General features: G+C 48.4%; 1 protein-coding gene and 1 long non-coding RNA gene across 6 annotated transcripts in view; one reads left to right on the top strand and one right to left on the bottom strand.

Moving 5' to 3' along the window:
* MAP3K8 (mitogen-activated protein kinase kinase kinase 8) overlaps positions 1-15,633 on the bottom strand; it is a 30,999-nt gene extending 15,366 nt beyond the window's left edge. Inside the window, exons 1-2 of one of the 5 annotated variants that reach the window (XM_027122014.1) lie at positions 15,306-15,633; positions 5,965-6,326 (exon numbers count right to left, since the gene is read on the bottom strand). In XM_027122014.1, coding sequence (XP_026977815.1) covers positions 5,965-6,326; positions 15,306-15,330 — 387 coding nt within the window. In that variant the 5' untranslated portion in view covers positions 15,331-15,633. Of the gene's footprint in view, positions 1-5,964; positions 6,327-10,255; positions 10,789-10,844; positions 11,002-11,189; positions 11,526-12,980; positions 13,004-15,305 lie in introns of those variants that run through there. The other 4 variants (XM_027122018.1, XM_027122015.1, XM_027122016.1 and 1 more) reach the window with 4 other exon arrangements.
* LOC113628414 (uncharacterized) lies at positions 11,602-17,297 on the top strand. Its single transcript, XR_003436059.1, has 2 exons — positions 11,602-13,901; positions 14,511-17,297. It is a non-coding gene; the product is annotated as an uncharacterized LOC113628414 (long non-coding RNA).
* Positions 17,298-19,407: the final 2,110 nt, after the last annotated feature.

Here is a 19,407-nt window from a genome sequence, read left to right as displayed (position 1 = left end):
TCTTAGCCGACAGGATGAAGAGTAGTAACGCCAGCCATCTACCGAGCGTTAATTCTGGGCCAGGCACTGTGCTGAGTACTTCATACATTAACTCAGCAATTTCTCATAACAGGCCTGTGACGTAAGGGCTCTTTTTATCTCCACTCACAGATGAGGAAACTGGCTTCAGGAGGTTAAGGAACTCACTAGGCGGCAACAGTCAGGATTCAAGCTCGGGTCTGTCTGACCCCCAAGCCGCAGCTCCTATTCCTTAGGTAAGAGCCTTTGATCTTGCAGAGGCTGTAATTCAAGCTGAGCTGTGATCAAAACAGTTGTTAAATGTCTACATTTACACATCACTGAGCACGGCTTGGCCTTCTTCTCTTTAGATCAAATACTACAGTTCCTTCACTGCAGTTTATCGTCCCCAACGTTCTGGGGACCCTCCTCCAAACACCCTGCAAGTTCTCCCGGGCCTCCTCAGACGACAGTCCCTGAACGTGTGGTGTGACATGCAAGTGATGGCCAGTTTGTGGTTCTGCAAAGTCCCTGCATCGTAACAGGCAGAGCAGTTCTCAGAGCTTCCTGAGATGCTCTTCCCAGGATACAATCCTCTATTTTGGCTCAAATAAAATTTTCCATTTTTTTCTTAGATGCACTGGTTTACTTTCTGGTGATGCTCTGGAAGGGGTATGTTAATTTCTTCCTTCGTGAAGCCATTCACAGGTGGGTCTGGTCAGGATGCTTCCTGGGAGCTAAGCAAAGGTATTTTTTTTTTTTTTTTGCGGTACCCGGGCCTCTCCCTTTGCGGAGCACGGGCTCCGGACGCGCAGGCCCAGCGGCCATGGCTCACGGGCCCAGCCGCCCCGCGGCGTGTGGGATCTTCCCGGACCGGGGCACGAACCCGCGTCCCCTGCATCGGCAGTCGGACTCCCAACCACTGCGCCACCAGGGAAGCCCTAAGCAAAGGTATTTTACATTAACACTCGTGACAAGGGTGGCTTTGCATCCTTTCAACACGCACTGTGTGTACACAGATCACGTGCATTCATTGTATGGAATGAAGGTGGCCACTTGCCCATTTTACAGATGAGTAAACAGAGGCATAGAGGTTGTAATGACTGGCCCAATGTCACCCAGCTAGTCCATTTCAGAGCTGAGACACATGCTGGGCACTTTAATTCGAGGGCCTGCCGTCTTCACTACTCCTCATCGTATATGTATATACACATTTTTATGGCCAAGAAGTAGGGCTTAGGAGTCAGGGGAGTCAGAGATGGCTTTTAGTCCCCTCTAAGGAAGGACTTCCCTACTATCAGCATTGGCCCGATATGACATTAAATGCCCTAGAATATGATGCATGCTTCGTCACAGGTTTCCAGGCACAGACCAAAATGGCCCAGCAATTATTGGAGCTGATAAAGGGGGTGATTCAAGCTTCAGACAGAGAGCCTGACTCAAGTATCTTTAAGGTTTTTTTTAACCCTGAGACACCAGGAATCCGTGACTCGGCCTGTGGAGCAGGACAGCATCTCACACCCACATCTATGAGTAAGCGCTTTGGGGCTCGTGAGTTTCCCAAACAATCACCCAAGAGTTGAGTGTTTAGAACCCATTTTAGGTTATTCATTCCCAGGTGAGGGTGACAGTTGGTCTAGATTATAAGTAACTTGTAGCACCCTCACACAAAGCAACCCCTGGCTTAGTCTCCTAAAGTTTCTTCCCCAGGTCCTGCTGGATGTTGGTGGAATCTTTTAAATATTATTTTCAGGAAAATAGCACCCACTTGCACACACATGCAGACGACCATTTTACACACCTATGCTTCAGGATATGATTGTAACTCCTGGGTCCCCCACCCTAATGAACTCCACAGGCGCTGTGCTGGTAGGTTGCCTGTAATACACCAGGCGTCTGTGACTCCATTCTCTCCATCTGAAACATTCCCTGCTCTCCAGCCCCTTTATCTGGCTGATTCCAGCTCAGTAATTTAGGTATCAATTCCTCTCGGGGAAATTCCCTGGCGGTCCAGTGGTTAGGACGCAGCACTTTCGCTGCCGAGGGCCTGGGTTCAATCCCTGGTTGGGGAACTAAGATCCCACAAGCTGTGTAGTGCGGCCAAAAAAGGAATTTTTTTAAATTCCTCTTGGAAGCCTATCTGACATTCCTCCTTTCCACCTGCTCGCCCTCGTGGTTATGTGAGGTATCCCGCCTGAGTGTTCCCATAGCGATCAGGGCTAGCTGTATTGAGAAGTCCTACAGTGCATTACAATTACCTGTCTACTTGCCCTCTCCAGCAGGCAGAAAGCTACCAGGGGACACAAACTGTATCTCCAGCACCTGGAGAAGTACCTCATCCCCTGCAGAAGTTTGAGCTCTGTCTAGCAAATGAATGGATGAATACTGGAAGGAAAGCATTTGGTCCACATGTAGATACACTTGAAGGTCGACTTTACCTTGGAACCAATCTGTTGGGTAGGTAATTAGCTGCCACCTTGTAAAGCAGAGAAACAGACAGCAGCAAGGCCAGGAGAGAAAAGTTTTGATGGAGTCTTAGGGGGAGGGCCATGGGAAGAGGAAGGTCTTGAAGGTGGGATGGTTCCCAGGAGAACACACGTGAGGTTGAAGGAAGCCAGGAGCCAACGTGGCCTCCTTCACCAGCTTGTCTCAGACTGGCTATGATCTGGGATGGCAAGTCACCGTTCTTGTGCCATTATTTATAAAACACGGAGCTGTGACAGGCTACTAGCTGTCACAGGGGTGCATCTAATCCTTAAGGACAGTGACAGGAAAGCCAATCACAGCCCCCTGAGCCATCAGTCACAGGGTGATTTGCCAAATAAGGCATGGTCTACTTTCCTGTGGATTTTAAGGTTAGGTCTTCTTGCTGTATTTTATATTCTTGATCACTTTTTAAAACAAAAAGCCTTTTTTTTTTTTTTCCCGGTACGCGGGCCTCTCACTGTCGTGGCCTCTCCCGTTGCAGAGCACAGGCTCCGGATGCGCAGGCTCAGCGGCCATGGCTCACGGGCCCAGCCGCTCCGCGGCATGTGGGATCTTCCCGGACCGGGGCACGAACCCGTGTCCCCTGCATCGGCAGGTGGACTCTCAACCACTGCGCCACCTGGGAAGCCCAACAAAAAGCTTGTTGAAAGTTGTAAAGTTCCCTGCTTTTTTGATGTGTCCTATTTGCAAATTTTCTCCCATATATGCCTTGATTCATTTCTGGAGCACAGGCTCCATGACAGGACTAACAACAGTCTACTCTTACGCTTTGCTGATAATATTTTCACCTCCTTTTAATGCCTTCATTTCTCTCTTTTGCTGCACTAGCTTCTTTTTGTCCCTCACTCCAAAACCTTCAGGAAGCTACTCCTTTGTACTCTTTATATTTTTCCTGAATTCCCTCTGTACGTTCCCAATTCTATGGCCCATCTCTCATCAGTCTGATAGTCCAGGGGAAATAAGCCCAAGTCTCTACATATTTACAAGCAAAGATAATGTGTTTATTCTGCATGTTTTCCTTTAAGACACCCATTTTAACAAATAAATATGTAAAAAGAAAAGAGAGAGAAATACATAAACAATTATGTTTCTGATTATAGATATATATATTATTTTGAACCAGAATTCTCCAGCTATATTTTAGCTAAGACAAACAGGTATTAACCCTTATTCAAATTATGACTTCCCATTTATAAACAGAAGTACTCTTCTCAAGGCAAAGTTAACTATCAAGTACAGTTTGGTATATCCAGACCAAAGCAAGTCATACAATGATGCCAAAGGTAATCTTTTTTTTGTGGGGGGGGAGGTAATTTTGCAATTCTGCTGCAAATTGAGCTATAGCTGAACACAACTGGCTTCTAACAAAATAATTCACTACACAGCTGACCTAGATCACTGTGTTGTTTTGAACTGAACGAATGTGGTATGCAAAACATAATCATAGTAATTAAGTACTCGGTCCAGAATCTTTACTTGTTCAGCACCACCCCCCATACATTAGCCTTCTTGCCATTTAGATACACCAGAGGAAAGGAGGCACTCTCATCAATAAGCGAGTTTTGCAAGTTCCCACCCACTCCTCTGTGAATTGTCCTTTTTAAAAAATAACATCACCTCTAGCCAGCAACTACATTCACCTTTGAGAGACTAAGACACTGACCACACCCGAACACACCACCTGATCCCCTACTGTGGCAACTAAGTGTTGTCACAATATTTTGGATCTTTTGGATACTTGGGGTGACTAAACACGTATAGCCCTGGTCGTTCATACTTTGTCAATTAAAGAGAGTGAATCTGTGGATAACTATTTACTGCCACAAACTACATTTCTGCAAGAACTGAATGTAGCCAGTATTAATATCGTGACGTTTCAAGATGCGACAAGAGAGGAGCACAAAAATTCAGCCTTCAAAAAAATTCAACAGACATTCTTTGACATAAATTGTAGCAATATTTTTTGGCTCTGTCTCCTAAAGCAAAGGAAAAAAAAGCAAAAATAAACAAACGGGACTTAATTAAACTTAAAAGCTTTTGCACAGCACAGGAAACCATTGACAAAACAAAAAGACAACCTACTGGACAGGAGAAAATATTTGCAAATGATACAACCAATAAGGAAGGGATGAATATCGAAAATATGTAAACAGCTCCTATAACTCAACACCAAAAAAACAACAACCCAATTAAAAAATGGGCAGAAGATCTGAAGAGACATTTTTCCAGAGAGGACATGCAGATGGCCAACAGGCCCATGAAAAGATGCTCAACATCTCTAATCATCAGGGAAATGCAAATCAAGACCACAATGAGACATCACTTCACACCTGTCAGAACAGCCATCATCAAAAAACACAAATAACAAATGTGGAGAGGATATGGAGAAAAGGGAACCCTCCTGCACTGTTGCTGGGAGTGTAAACTGGTGCAGCCACTATGGAGAACAGCATGGAGGCGCCTCAAAAAACCAAAAAGAACCACCAGCAATTCCGCCCCTGGGCATATATCCGAAAAAATGGAAACACAAATTTGAAAAGATACATGTACCCCAATGTTCATAGCAGCGTTATTTACAATTGCCAAGGAATGGAAGCAATCTAACTGTCCCTCAACAGATGAATGGATAAAGAAGATGTGTTTTTTATATATATATATATATATATATATATATACACACATATACATACAATGGAATACTACTCAGCCATAAAAAAGAATGCAAGTTTGCCATTTGTAGTAACATGGATGGACTTGGAGGGTATTATGCTAAGTGAAATAAGTCAGACAGAGAAAGACCAACACTGTATGCTATCCCTTATACGTAGAATCTGAAAAATAAAACAAACTAGTGAATATAACAAAAAAGAAACAGACCACAGATATAGAGAACAAACTAGGGGTTACCAGTGGGGAGAGGGAAGAGGAAAGGAGTAGAGGATTAAAAGACACAAACTATTATGTATAAAATAACCTGCAAGGATATACCGTGTAACACATGGAATACAGCCAATATTTCATAATAATATAAATGGAGTATAACCTCCAAAAATTGTGAATCACTATATTGTACACCTATAACTTATAAAAAATTATACATCAACGGTACTACATAAAAAATACATGTTCATTAAAGACAAAGCCTTTATTCCCCTCTCAGATGAAGGAATCTCAGGAAGCCTTTCTCTTCGGCCTAATTGACGCATGAGCTCTTCAGTGAACTGTTAAATTAAAATTCATTCTTCTTAGTTACCTATTTGTAGAACTACTCCTAAAATATGGAAAAGATTCTTTAAATGGAACTTTTAACGAAGACCGTGTTTTGCGCCTTTCACATGGAGGTGATTCTTACAGATATTCCATTTTTAAACACCATACCTGGCAGCCAGTCTGAACCAGGTTCACATCCTACTCAGCAGGAAGTGCAGCAGCAGTAGTAAGCTGAACACACAGCACTCAACTGATCAGGAAAAAACATACCATATTTAATAAAATTCCAGATTCTTGCGGTCGGTGTCCGTACAAACGCTTGGCGGTGTTGGATATGTGGTTTGCAAACGCAAGCAAGTCCTCCACGGTTCCGTATCGGACCGATGACAGCCAAGGCCCCTCCTGGCCGCTGAGCAGCACGGAGTCGGCACGCCCCTCCTCCTCGTGATTGCTGTCCTGACACACGGTCATCAGACTGGGTTCGTAGGCCACAGGCTCTTCACTCGCGTAAAGATTTTCCATAATGTCTATTACATCAGACACGTTCAAATGTTTCATTAATAAATCGATTTCTTCTTTGCTGTCACTTCCAGTGCTCATGAACTCCATCACTGTCAGGCTCTCCAGAGAGTCTGCAAAAGAAACCTCAACTACTTAGTTCTCTGTATTTGTATTTGCATTTGAGATCAATAGGAAACTGACATGAAAGGATTGGGAACAGGCTTCTACACGACTTTGTTTATAAAATAAGGCGGGTTTCCCTGGCGCAGTGGTTGAGAGTCCGCCTGCCGATGCAGGGGACGCGGGTTCGTGCTCCGGTGTGGGAAGATCCCACATGCCGTGGAGATGCTGGGCCCGTGAGCCATGGCCGCTGAGCCTGCGCGTCCGGAGCCTGTGCTCCGCAACGGGAGAGGCCACAATAGTGAGAGGCCCGCGTACCACAAAAACAAACAAACAAATAAAATAAGGGCTCTGGCCACAGTGTGTGTGAGGTCAAATGCACAGACAGTGAAGAAAGGGACCTTAGATAACCTTTAGTCCGGCGCTCATTTGACCGTTTCCAACCCTGCCACAGGGGACAATCTTCCCTGCATGATCTCTGTGGCTTTTAGGCCATGGGTGGCTTTTTTTTTAAAAAAGAAACTCCTTGGGACTTCCCTGGCAGTCCAGTGGTTAGGACTCAGCACTTTCACTGTGGTGGCCCGGGTTCAATCCCTGGTTGGAGAACTAAGATCCCGCAAGCCACACGGCACAGCCAATAAATAAATAAAATGAAAATGGAAATTTACTTAAAAACAAAAAACTCCTTTACCAAATTCAGGAGCTAACTTAGCAAATAAAATTCAGGCCCTGAAGCCCGAAGCATGTCACACGGATTTTAATCTGAGCAAATGTGACGATGGTAAGTCAAGTTTCAGGAATAATTCTGACACAAATAACAGCTCATTTAGAAAGGAGACGGCAAATCTCAAATCTTCTTTCTGCTGAGGACGGGTATGAGAAAGGAGAAGATTCCTTTAACCTGTCATCAGCTGTCCCCTCCTGTGACCAGGATTCTTTAACAGTACAAAGCCTGCATCTCAAAGACTCAAGAAGGTTAACTTAATATCTAGATCAATGACTCTCTAGAAGTTGTGGTTTTACAAAGAAGCCAGGGAAGCCAAACCTATCATAAGCAAGACAGGGGCAAGACTGACTAACTCTGATTAGCCAAAACCGTATTTCAGCTCTTCTATACAAATCAGGAGCCTTGGAGATCTGTAAATGAGAAGAAGGTAAGTCAAGGGTAAACAGTGATGCTGTTACTCAGGATCTGGGAACAACACCCTTCCAGAGGATTAAAGGTAAAAGGACTTAAGAGACCTAAGAAAATGAAAAGGTATGTATGTCTACCTAAACTACTGTGCTCCTGGAAGCAGCCTCTCTCTGCCAAGTCTTTCAGGTTCTTGAAAGCACAAGCCTTCAATGCGTTCAACACACAGGGCTAAACAAAAGCCACAGGCTCCCATCAACCTGGAGCACAAGCACCAAACTCCAGGAAATATTCCACCTTGGGGCCACCTGCCCACAAGACCCAGACATAGGCCTCTTGGTGAATTTCACTTGAGAAAAGAACCATGCAATTTAGTGTCATTATTAAGTTACTGGACGATCCATTTCTTTCTTTCTTTTTTTTTTTAATGCTCTTTTTTTAAAATATTTATTTTATTTGGTTGGGCCAGGTCTTAGTTGTGGCCAGCGGGCTCCTTAGTTGTGGCTCACAGTCTCCTTAGTTGTGGCATGTGAAGTCTTAGTTGTGGTATGCACTGTGGGATCTAGTTCCCTGACCAGGGGTCGGACCCTGGCCCCCAGCATTGGGAGCATGGAGTCTTAACCCCTGTGCCACTACAAATTGTGTATGGGGAAAGAAGTCTAGGATTACGCAGTTATGACACGGCATCTAGACTCAGGCTGCGGGGGGCCAATCTCAGCCCCTCCTTTAGTGTTTGCATGATCTTGGTCAAGTTTTGTACTTTAACCTCACTTCATGTCGACGTCCCCCACCTGCAAAATGCAAGTAATAACAGCATGTCCCTTGTAGGTGGTTGTGAGGGTCAAAGGAGTTCCAGAGCATAAGGGCGCAGAGTCTGGTGCACAGTACATAAACTATGTCTTTTGAAGCTGCTACGATGCGCATGAAATCGAAGGACTGGGTCGGATCCCGGGCTTTGCAGGTACTGCATCAGGCCGCCTTTCTTAACGGCAAATGGGCTGCGGCTACCTATTCCCCTCCAACCCCCATCCTCCCCCTTCTTCACAGTAAGGTTTTAAAGACTGTTTCTAAAATAAGAGACAAAGAAAGAAAAAAAATAAAGGCAGAAACCAATGAAATGTTTTGATGGCTGTTATCATTACAGTTACATCTGGAGAGCAAAGGAAAGCCCCCTCTCTGAGACCTGGCTGGTCTTTGAGGAAGACCGATTCAGGCTCTTGGAGTCTCTTGACTTATGAAAGGAATTTTTTAGGTTAACGGAGGAACATTGGACTGGGTTTCATGGGGCCATTTAGTTGCAGTTTTCTACTTGTAGAATTTACAGGGAAAAAAATGGAATTGAAACAACAGCTCAATTCAGGACCCCACTGGCTGAAAAGTTCCAAAGCTGCTGGATTTACTTAGCGAATGGCTGGCCAGAGAGAAAGTAAAGTTCCCAGTAGTAACAGGGCTATAGAAAGAGAGGAAAAGGTCCATACAGTTTACAAGTCGGTTAGCTGGTCCAGAGAGGAAAGGCAGGTTTTGGTTTTTAAATCCTGCAGAAAGTCTGGAACATTTGTATGTAAAACCTGAGAGGCGGAAACACACACGCCCGTAATCTGATTGCTGGGGGAGGGCAGGGAGGTGGAGGCGTGTGTCTTCGGTGCCACTAATCCCCTAGCAACGCCAACCTCCACTCCTGCAAACCCGCGTGCAAACCCGTGTGCGCCCCAGAAAACCCTGACAACCGCCCGCTCAGGGTGCCGGCAGAAGCCTCAGCGTTTTCAGGCCTTAATTAAGCAGACAAGATGCTAATGATTTCTGCGTTCCTCACCACCAGTAGACGTCTAGAAAAGTGAATGATGAAGGGATCTGTATTTCACTTTAGCAGCAAGCACCCTTCCCCACACAGTGTTCAATAAAAATCTGCATTAAATCCCCACTTGTTAACGCAGGAGGGGACTATACCAATTTCAGAAATGGACAAATGGGCAGATACAGGCAAAATGATCTGCTTCAAATAATTTCTGAAATTGGCAGTAAAGCCAAGAGGAGATACTCTCCTAAACATAATGGCATACTCTTAGCTACTTCCATCTCCATAGACAAAGGGTGAGCGTTTCCTGGCAAGTGCGCATGAAGATGGCCAAGATTACTGGTGTAGGCTCCTACCTTACAAAGGATGATCATACCTCATGTTACTTCACATTTAAAAGATTTTTCTGCCAAAATAGTACATTGCCCCTCAGGGCACACCTCCAATAAGACTTCTTCTAATAATATTTTTTTCTCAAAAAGCCCGAGAATTGGGACTTCCCTGGTGGTGCAGTGGTTAAGAATCCGCCTGCCAATGCAGGGCACACGGGTTCAATCCCTGGTCCGGGAAGATCCCACATGAGGCGAAGCAACTAAGCCCGCACACCACAACCACTGAGCCTGCGCTCTAGAGCCCGCGCGCCACAACCACTGAGCCTGAGCTCTAGAGCCCGTGTGCCACAACTACTGAGCCTGCGCTCTTGAGCCCGCAAGCCACAACTATTGAAGCCCCTGCACCTAGAGCGCGAGTGCTCCGCCACAAGAGAAGCCACAGCAAGGAGAAGCCCGCGCACCTCAGCACCCCCTGCTCGCTGCAACCAGAGAAAGCCCGCGCAGCAACGAAGACCCAACACAGCCAAACATAAATAATAAATAAACAAATTTATTTTTTAAAAGAAACCGAGAATGAAGACATTCTAGCTGTATTAGAAGCACAGCCACTTCAAAACGTCTAGATGCCTCAACCATCCGATTTTCCTTATAGGACGTCTGCCAGAAATACCGCACACCAACCTCAACCCATCAGATCTGGGGCCGTCTGCCGATTCAGATTACCTCCTACTTGGCAAGTACCTAAAACTGAGGCCACAGATACGCAAAGCAACTGTATTACTGCTTCTTTCCCTGTTTTTGTCGGGAGCAGTCCTTTATTCTGGGCCAAAATACGTCTTTCCAAAAGTGAAACAGACGTTGCAATGTTTTCTTAAAGATAGCTCGCGGCCTTCCCCGTTAACTTTTGGGACGATCTGGACGCTGCGCTTCCTTTTTCAACGTGGTTCCCCTCCTAGAACTAGAACTTCGGAATCCTGATACTGCATTTCCACGGGGAAACATCTGTGAAATAACATTTTTCCCCTTAACATTCTTTCTTAGGCCAAAAGCCCAGCATTCGTCTTCTGCTATAACCACCCTACTGGTCGCAGAATGGGATCCGGGATGCAAGCGTGAAGTTGCTCGGAGGCTCTCGACCCTGCTAAACCCCCTCCCCTCCATTCCTCCCGGTCCTTAAGACGAAGGGAGCGTTAAAGGACGTGCACATGAGAAGAGCACCCATCGCCAGGGCCAGCGGCAGCCGGGCCCCGCGCCTCCGGGGCACACTCACCGGGTCTGAGCAGGGAGGGCGCAGCCTTGCGGGTGGCGCCCGCGGCGGGAAGCCAGGACCTGCCCTGCTCGCGCGCTAGGGATCCGGGAAGGAGGAGGAAAGGGGAGGAGTCGCGGCCGGAGCCCCGTGGGACCCTTGCGCAAGGTGCTTTCCAGCTGCGCCGGCTGCAGCCGCGACCCGCGCGCAGCCCCGAAGCGCCGCAGTCGGAGACGGGCACGCCCCCCCCCCCCCCAGGGCCCCGGAGCCCTCCCGGATGCTGGGACGCCCCGGACCTCAGGGTGCGAACCGCCGCGGCACCCAACAGGGCTGCGATCGAACGACAGCCCCGAGCCCCGGAACTCTTACCTGCGGCCTCCGCGCGGCCCCGCCGCCGTCCCCCGACGGCTCGCGGCGCAGCTGGCGGGCGGCCCCCGGGAGCCGGGCGCGCCGGGGTCCCCAGGTCCGGCGTCGGCAGGAGCGGGAACCAGGGCTACCGCCCCGGAGCGTTGGCGCGCTGTTCGGGCCCGAGCGGTCGAGTGAGCCCCGCGCCTCCCGCGCGCCCGGGCTGCCCTCGTCGGCCCCTGACTCACAGCTTCTGGGCCGGCCGAGGGGCGGCGCAGCGGACTCCAGCCGCCGCCTCCCCGCCTCTTCCATTTCCCCTTTCTCTCCGTAAACAGAAAGAGCCCGCCGGCTTGCAAGGCTGCCCGAGCCCCCGCGAGGGGAAATTCCGGCCTCCCCCCGCTTGCCCTCGGGGCGCTGGGCGGAGCTGGAGGTGGGACTGGGGTGGGGCGCGCCGGGAGCGGGGTAGGTCTTGCCACGCCTCCCGGGGGCCACCGCCGGCTGCGCGGCCCGGCCCACAGCGTGGAAAAACACCCCCGAGTTCCCTCCGACCTGGGGACCCGGCAGCCGGGGGTAGAGGGCGCCCCGACGCGGAGCTGGAAAGGGCGACCCTGCCTCCGCCCCCGGCCGCCGAGGGAAGCTCGTATTTCCTAAGGTGCCGGCGCCCTCGGTGCTGCTGTGGGGTCCCCGGCCCTTTCCCGCGCACCCCATGCCGGAGGGTGTGTCTGTGTGCTCGGGGGGGGGGGTGTGGCGAACAGGGGCGCCGCGTGCTGCCCCCGCCGCGCTACAGGAGGCGCAGGGAGCTTCCCGGAACCGCGGCCCGCCCCGCTCAGGTTTCGGTCCAGGTCACACACGCAGGGCGGTGATGCGTGGCCCCCTGCACGGACCCAGTTTAAGGGCTTGGGAGAGGCTGCCGTGGGAGGTGACGGGGCGCTGGACGAGGGCCGGGGTTCCCGCCAGCAAAACCTGGTTTCGCTCTTTGCAGCCTTTATCGGAACTGGTTAGGTGGCACCGCCCGGTTACAAAGTGTATCTGCCCCGTCTCTTCCTATAACCCCCAGCTTCGAGTCTGGGATTCTCTGTCCCGCTGGGGAAGAAGGTGCAAACGCGTCTAGAGCGATCTTCCTTCTCGAGTGGAAAGCGTTTTCTCGCGGCGAAGCCGGAAGGAAGTTCTAGGGAAACAGCGCCTCTCTCCGCGAAATCCTCTCTACTGGACATTGCCGATACCCACCGAGAGGCGGCACACGCTCCCCCCTGCCCCGCGCCCCTGCCAGTACTTCTTGAGTATCGGGACATTTTGCGAGACAGCCCCGAGAGGGAGAGACGCTGTAACGCACCGACCCTCTCCATCTCGGCGACCCGGACGTTGGACGTGCCAGGTGGAGCCCAGATTCCAACGTCCTCGCTGAGTCCGCGTCCGGCCCCATCCTGTCCCCAAGCTCGTCTCGGGCCCACGCACCCTCACACGCACACAAGGGCAAGGCTGCAGCGGAGCCGCTCGAAGACTCTCCGCGTTTCTCCTACGGAAAGTGAATTGTTATTCCCACCCAAGGAAGTCATCTGAGAATTGCCGGCGGACAGAGGCTAGCTGAGATGAGAAGCAAGGCCCTCGCTGTGGGACCTTAACGCCCATCACTTCTTTGTGCTTCTGGGCCCGCGGCGTTGGTGATAACAAGGGGATTGACAGACGCCCGAGACTTTAGTAAAAGCGAGCCCAACTAGCAAATTAAACGCTGACGACTGATTGGAGACACTGAGCCATCCCCCCAATTATTTTAAGTACTAGAGTGCAGCGGCATGAATGACGCGGGGCGAGTACCATTTCCAAGTGGTCTCAGGGCTGGACCACCCCCCGACCCTGGTCCAGGGGACTGGGCTTCTTCTGCTCTTGCAGGAGGGCGCGCTGCCTGGACCGACCCTGCTGCCCTGACTCGGTAGATGCAGCCCGCGCCCAGGCGGGGAGAAGCCCGGCTGGCCTGGCCGCGGACTCCGTGGAATTTGGCCGGGACTCAAAAGCAGATTATCCCAGTCTCGGCTGAAACTGTAGCATCAGCTCCCTTCGCCTTTTCTCTGGGAACCAGATTGGCCTGGTTGTTGCCTCTGATCATAACGTGAGAGACGTCTCTCCTCTATCTGTTGTCTCTGACCAACGAAGGATGATCTTTATAAGCAATTTTAAAAATAGAAACATGGAACCACCCCCTTGATGAGCTAATGAAAACCACACCTAATCTTCTGGGAACTAAGTATTAGCCTTACTTCCTACACAGAGGTCTTCCAAATATAGTTGCATTTCAGGGAGCTGGTGAAATGGCTGCTGCAGCGGGGTTCTCTCTGGCTGTTCATTGCTTATGCAGTAGCAGAGTTCACCTGGTGGGGTCGATTAAGAGATTTTACTCAAATACATTTTTAAAGTCTAGCAGAGATTGGATCTCGTGACCCGGATTGCCAGAGAGAGAGGACAATTGAAGAGAAAGAAAAAGTTTGCAGACTACTTGCATTTTTCTCCATCAAGACTTTGTTACACAGGCTTGCAAAAGCAATACTGCTCAGCATGCTAGAACAGTGAGGTTTAAACTTGCCAAGGAGAAACCACCGGAGCGGGAGTGTGCACAGCCGGAGGTGGCTGATGAGAGCACGTGACAAAACAGCTCTGGATGCTGTTTGCGCCCAACAAAATGCACTTGAAAATTGAGTTGCAAGGTTGCAGTGTACTTGAAGAGGCTTTCTCCACTGGCAGGTTGGGACAATAATAGGTTTGTCATCTGTAGTTTGGAAATCAGAGCTCATTTACTCAACAGAACCAAAACGATGAACAGTAGTAGGTGACCCAGTCAGTGCATCAGCCTTGTAACCTTAACAGGCTCTAGACTAATAAATAGAATACAGGACACTGCTTTCCAGTCTTCTTCATATTCAAAAACTATAATATTTTTAGAGAATACTGGGATAAACTGGAAAAAAGTAGGGGATACCTATATGTGGCTTGGTGAAAAAATGTATTTCTTTTTCTTAAATTATAATAACAGTAAAATACAAAAGGGTTTGAGGAAGATCATTAAATACTGAATTTCAGTTAAGCTTTAAATAAGATTTGGGGCTCTCACTGCCGTGGCCTCTCCCGTTGCGGAGCACAGGTTCCATACGCGCAGGATCAGCGGCCATGGCTCACCGGCCCAGCCGCCATGTGAGATCTTCCCGGACCGGGGCACGAACCCATGTCCCCTGCATCGGCAGGCGGACTCTCAACCACCGGCCCACCAGGGAAGCCAAAGATATTTTTAAAGTTAAGAGGAACTTGAGCCTGATTTCATGAGCATAACTTTTTTCTGTCTGGCTTTTGTTGCAGCTATACATATTTACCCATCAAGAGGTTTAAACAATGACCTCTTTAAACTTCTGACAATAACCTTCAGATGAGAAACTGTACAGACACGTGAGTAATCAATTTAAAACCACTATTACAATCTTTAACTTTTTTGAACCGTTGAAATTGTATTTTAGAAGTCCAGTAGGTCTTATTTTTCTCATTGACGGAGGTAAGTTTCTTATGATAATGTGAGTGGATTTCAGTGATAATTGAACTTTTTCATATTAAGTCTTTCTAAGTTACAAAGCTGTAATTTGCAAAATTTGCATATGCACTGTCAGAGAATTTAGCTTGGATGCCACTAAAAAGACACAGCAGATGGAAGGATGAAGCACCCAGGGGAGGAGATTCAGGACCGCCAGACCCACCCTGTCCCCCCACTCCCAAGGCTGATGCTCCTTGGACTTTGGCCCTGCTCCTCTGGTACCTGAAACACAAACTGCTTCCTCCAGCCCGGCCCGGGCCCCCTGCAGCTGCTGGCGATGAACCTGCTGGCCTCTCGCTGCATCTTGAGGTGGATTAGGATTCCAACAGAGCTGTGGGGACCACCACGTGTGCAACATCACATTCTGCTCTGCCGTCCCCGCCGCCCTGGCCACCGTACGGCATCCCAGAGAAGATTGCAGAGGCACCTGAATGCCTTAAGGGATCCGGGGGTATCTATATTCCTGCCACATCGGCATGCAAGGCTTTCCCCTGCAGACCACCCAGAGGGCGGACAAGGATGAAAGGGACAGTCCCCTCTGTCCTCATCCCTCCTGTGTCTCTCCTCACCTTCTGTACTCACAACTTCTGCCATCACTGTGCAAAGTGGGAACAGCAAGGAAGGAGGGCAATGGGGCCCGGGGCAGAGATGGAGACCTCACATGGGGCAGATGGGGGGAGAAATCCCCTGCTTCCAGATGCTCTCAGCTGTGGCCGTAGTTTATCTCTGAAGGCCGTGTTTAAACTGGGCCTAGGTGTGAGTCAGACACCTTTTGTTCTCATGTGCAGAGAGCTAAAACTCGGGTCTCTCAAAGAACCTACATCACGCCGTTCTGTATGAAATGTATTATGTTTTTTTGTTCGTTGCTTTGTGCTGTGACTTCCCCAAATGTGAGGTCCATGAACCACACTTTGAAAACAGAAACTACTGCCCTGTGCTTCTCTCTTCCACCCCCCAAATGGAAACTCCTGGTACAGCATTTCTTAATCTCGAGCTTCCGAGATTACCACATGGGTTGGGATGCCCCCAGGAACTGTTCAAGGCTCTCTCCTCCGGCCAGTGCAATAACTTTCATTTTTCTCATTTTTAGAGGGGGGGAAAAGGGGTCTGCAGTGGGGCTCCCCCAAACTGCATGGGGCCAAATGATGGAGCAGTCCCTGATGGATTTGTGGAAATAATCTCCTAAGCTTCTCCCACGACTCCTTATTAGCCAGAGTCCCCTCATCCCAGGACCACACATCACCTGCAAACACGATGTGAGGGGGGACTACCGGCAACTTATTGCTTGGGTGAGGCAAGGAATTGTTTTAAAAAATTAAGCACAGGCTGATCTGCAAGTGTAAATGTAAAGGTAGGAAAAAAAAAAACAAACCACCAGAAGAGCATCCTCTCCAAAAACAATCATTACTAACCTCCTTTGAAACGGTGTTCTTCACACACTACATGTTAGGAAATTGGCCGGATTAGTATCTCAACAGCCTTTAAAAAAAGGTGTTTCATGCTTATTCTCACGTGATTAGTTGAAACCAAGTGAGTTAAACACATTTTGGGGTTTGCCGTTGCAGTTACAACACTAAGAACAATTGCCAAGTTTCCTCTCAGCGTGTATTGGGAAGACTTCTCCCCCTTCTTAACCAAAGCCCGGGATTAATGTTCATGAGAACATTTTTCTAAGTATCAAGATGCTTCGATGGATGGATTGCATAATAATGAAGCATCCTGATACGTTCCGACCGTATTAAAAATAATGCTAGTAGCTGTCGTATTTTAGGCACTAGCTGCGTCCCGAGCACTGTGCCCATTGCTTTCCTGAGATGGGCACTAGTGTCTCTTTTTTGCCAGTAGGATTTACATGACTTTAAAGAGGCTAACTGATGTGTCCAAGGAAACCAGACGCTAATCCACGTCTGATCCCAAGTTCAAAGAAGCGATGTCTTGCATCTACCAGCATGGGGTTAGATGGACGCAGAAGCGCCTGGGTGCGTGGCTGGGTCTGCTGGTGCCACTCGGAGGAGAACAGGACTGAACCTCAGCCCGTTGGGAAAGGCCCCCCACTGCTTTCCCATCTGGCCTCTCCTTTGCGGGAGGTTGGTCTTCCTTTTCAGGCTCTAGCCTCTGGCTCCCTTCTGCCACATATGAATAAATGTCAGACATACCTCTACTGGGTCTTCAGCTGGACAATCTATTATCTCTAACCATGGGAGGAGAGGTTCTGAAAGCATTTCAGCTGTCTCCCAGGGGGTAGAGATGTGGAAGAGGGCTGAGCCCAGGAAAACTCAGAAATAGAACGCTAGTTTTGCTTAGGCTTAAGGGAAACCAGCTTTAATGTCTCTTGGGGTCTGTGGGAGCCCAGAGGGACTTCCTGCCCCCTCTCAGCCCGGTTCTGGGTGGGATGATGTGTGCTTAGAGGCACTGCTGGGGCTTAAGAGCGTCCTGAAATGTTCTCACAGATGCTGAGGGCGGATGGACCGGCAGTTTTTCCCACTCACCCACCCAGCTCTGGCACAGAGCACAGCCCCCCGAGGCCAAGGCTCTCCCCAAAACAAGGGTCCTCACCCAAAGCCCTACGGAGGATGGACGGAACCTATTTCTATCAGCTCACAGAGCCGGGGATAAACTCTTCAGGAACTGTGACAGCTGGTTGTTAACTAGAGTCATGACTAAAACTAAAATTATATAAAATTACAAGTAAATGAAATATATATTAAAGACAATGTAATAAATATGAAAACCTTACCACTTCCCGACTATTTTGTTGCATTTTACTGCTGTCCAGGCTCTCACTCATGTCTATTACATCCACCTGGTGGAAATACTGCACCGTGAGGGGTTCCTGTATGTCTCTTTCCAACTCCGCACTAGGTGGCCTCGAGTTAGCAACTGAAAATAGGCCATCGTGGGAGTATTTACACCACAGAAACCAGCAAATGCTACACACCAGGGCAGGGCTTTCACAAAGCTGGCTGTTAAACCTTTGCCGGCACAGAACTGCATCCAGGTACTTGTGACGCCCTTTTTAGGTACTTCTGACACACTTTAGGTTATTCGTTTTTGTACTCTACCCTCCCTTTTCTAACACTCAATAATTCATCGGAATAACTTTTATTTCTACCCAAGTAGCAAAATCTCCAACAATGAAGGGTGATCGTGGGCCCCCATCTCTCTGTCATTCCTGGAGCTTCATCTCTGTTCTAACAGTAGAGCCATGGGAGGGGGAGAAGGGCCTGGAAGGTCTGTCCTGAGAGCGAGGCTGCAGCCTGGGCTGACCCCTCGGGAGCGGTGGCAGCGGACACTTTCCTTCCTAATCTAAACTCCCAAGCTGATGCTGGCTGGGTTTACGATCAGGGTTGCCCACTGCCTCTTAGGAATCCCCTGGGGAATTCGTGTTCAGTATAAAGGGGCTTGGGCCCCTGAGATATGAATTTCAGAAAGCTCCAAGAGAAGGGGAGTATGGGGCAAGCAAAAAGAACATGTCCTGCCTTCACACCTGCGCTTTGCCACTTTCTGTCCATGTGACTGTAGGCAAATCAATACGTTCATGGAGCTTTAGTTTCTTTATTTACAGAAAAGGAGACAAATAAAAATTACTTCGTTTTCATTTTGCTTTTTACACTTTCCTTTTTTTTAAAAAATAACATCAAGTGCTATCAAAAACAGCTTTGACACCAGGAGCAAAGTGAAATCCATTATTATGTGTCTTTATACTAAAATACTTAGGAAAAACACAATACTTTCATGTATTTGTCAGTTCTTATCATTCATACAATAACCTTGAAAGTGACTGTCATTAGGCCTGTCTGACATTTGAGGAATCTGAAATTTACAGTAAGTCATTTATCTGAGATTACTCAGATAATACACAGAGCCATAATTCTAACCCACACTTGCTACTTTCAAAACGCTGCGTCAACTATACTCCAATATAAAATAAAAATTTAAAAATAAATTTAAAACGACATAAGTAAATAAACAAACTAAAAAAACAAAAGCCCATGCAGCCATTAGATTTATGATATTCTTTGACATAGCGGGGGCTACAAGTCATTCATTCAAGAGCCACTTATGGGGATTAGTAGACTCCAGGGACAAACCTCACCGTGCATCTGCTGCTCTTTATTTATTGTCCGTGAAGCCGCTGGCCAGTCCTCCCTACTTCTGCCTGCAGCCCTGCTCTCAGAGGCCACACCAGCCTCCCCCAAACCCCATCTTGGTTGCTTGAAACCTGCCACTATGGGTGGTTCTAGCTAATTGAACTGCAGGAGAGTCAACAACCTGGGCTTCACCCACCAGATCCAAGATTCATGAGCATATTCCAGGGCACAGACCTCTGAGAGGGGCTGGAAAAGTAAGATACCTGTCCTTAGCCGTAGATAATAAAGTCGGAGAAGCTCCAGACACACCACATGTAGGCGCCCCTGTTCCCGGTGCTCAGGTTGTAGCTTTAACTGCCCCCCAAAGAACTCCAAATTAGAGATCACACCAAGAATCTGTACTTCGTAAAAATTTAAATCTGATGGCAAAACAAGTTACGTTCAGTACAGACATTCTGGTAAATAGAGATGATGGAATGTGCCCCCTGTCCCAATACTCAGGTCAGCCATGACTACTGTCAACACTGTAGGGAACGTCATTCTGATTTTTTTTTTTGTAATGCACAGAAATTAAGATTTT

The sequence above is a fragment of the Aethalodelphis obliquidens genome, unplaced genomic scaffold (genome assembly GCF_003676395.1).
Source record: "Aethalodelphis obliquidens isolate GAN/ISIS:26980383/991018 unplaced genomic scaffold, ASM367639v1 scaffold23, whole genome shotgun sequence".
NCBI lineage: Eukaryota > Metazoa > Chordata > Mammalia > Artiodactyla > Delphinidae > Aethalodelphis > Aethalodelphis obliquidens.
This window is presented reverse-complemented; position numbering and strand designations above follow the sequence as displayed.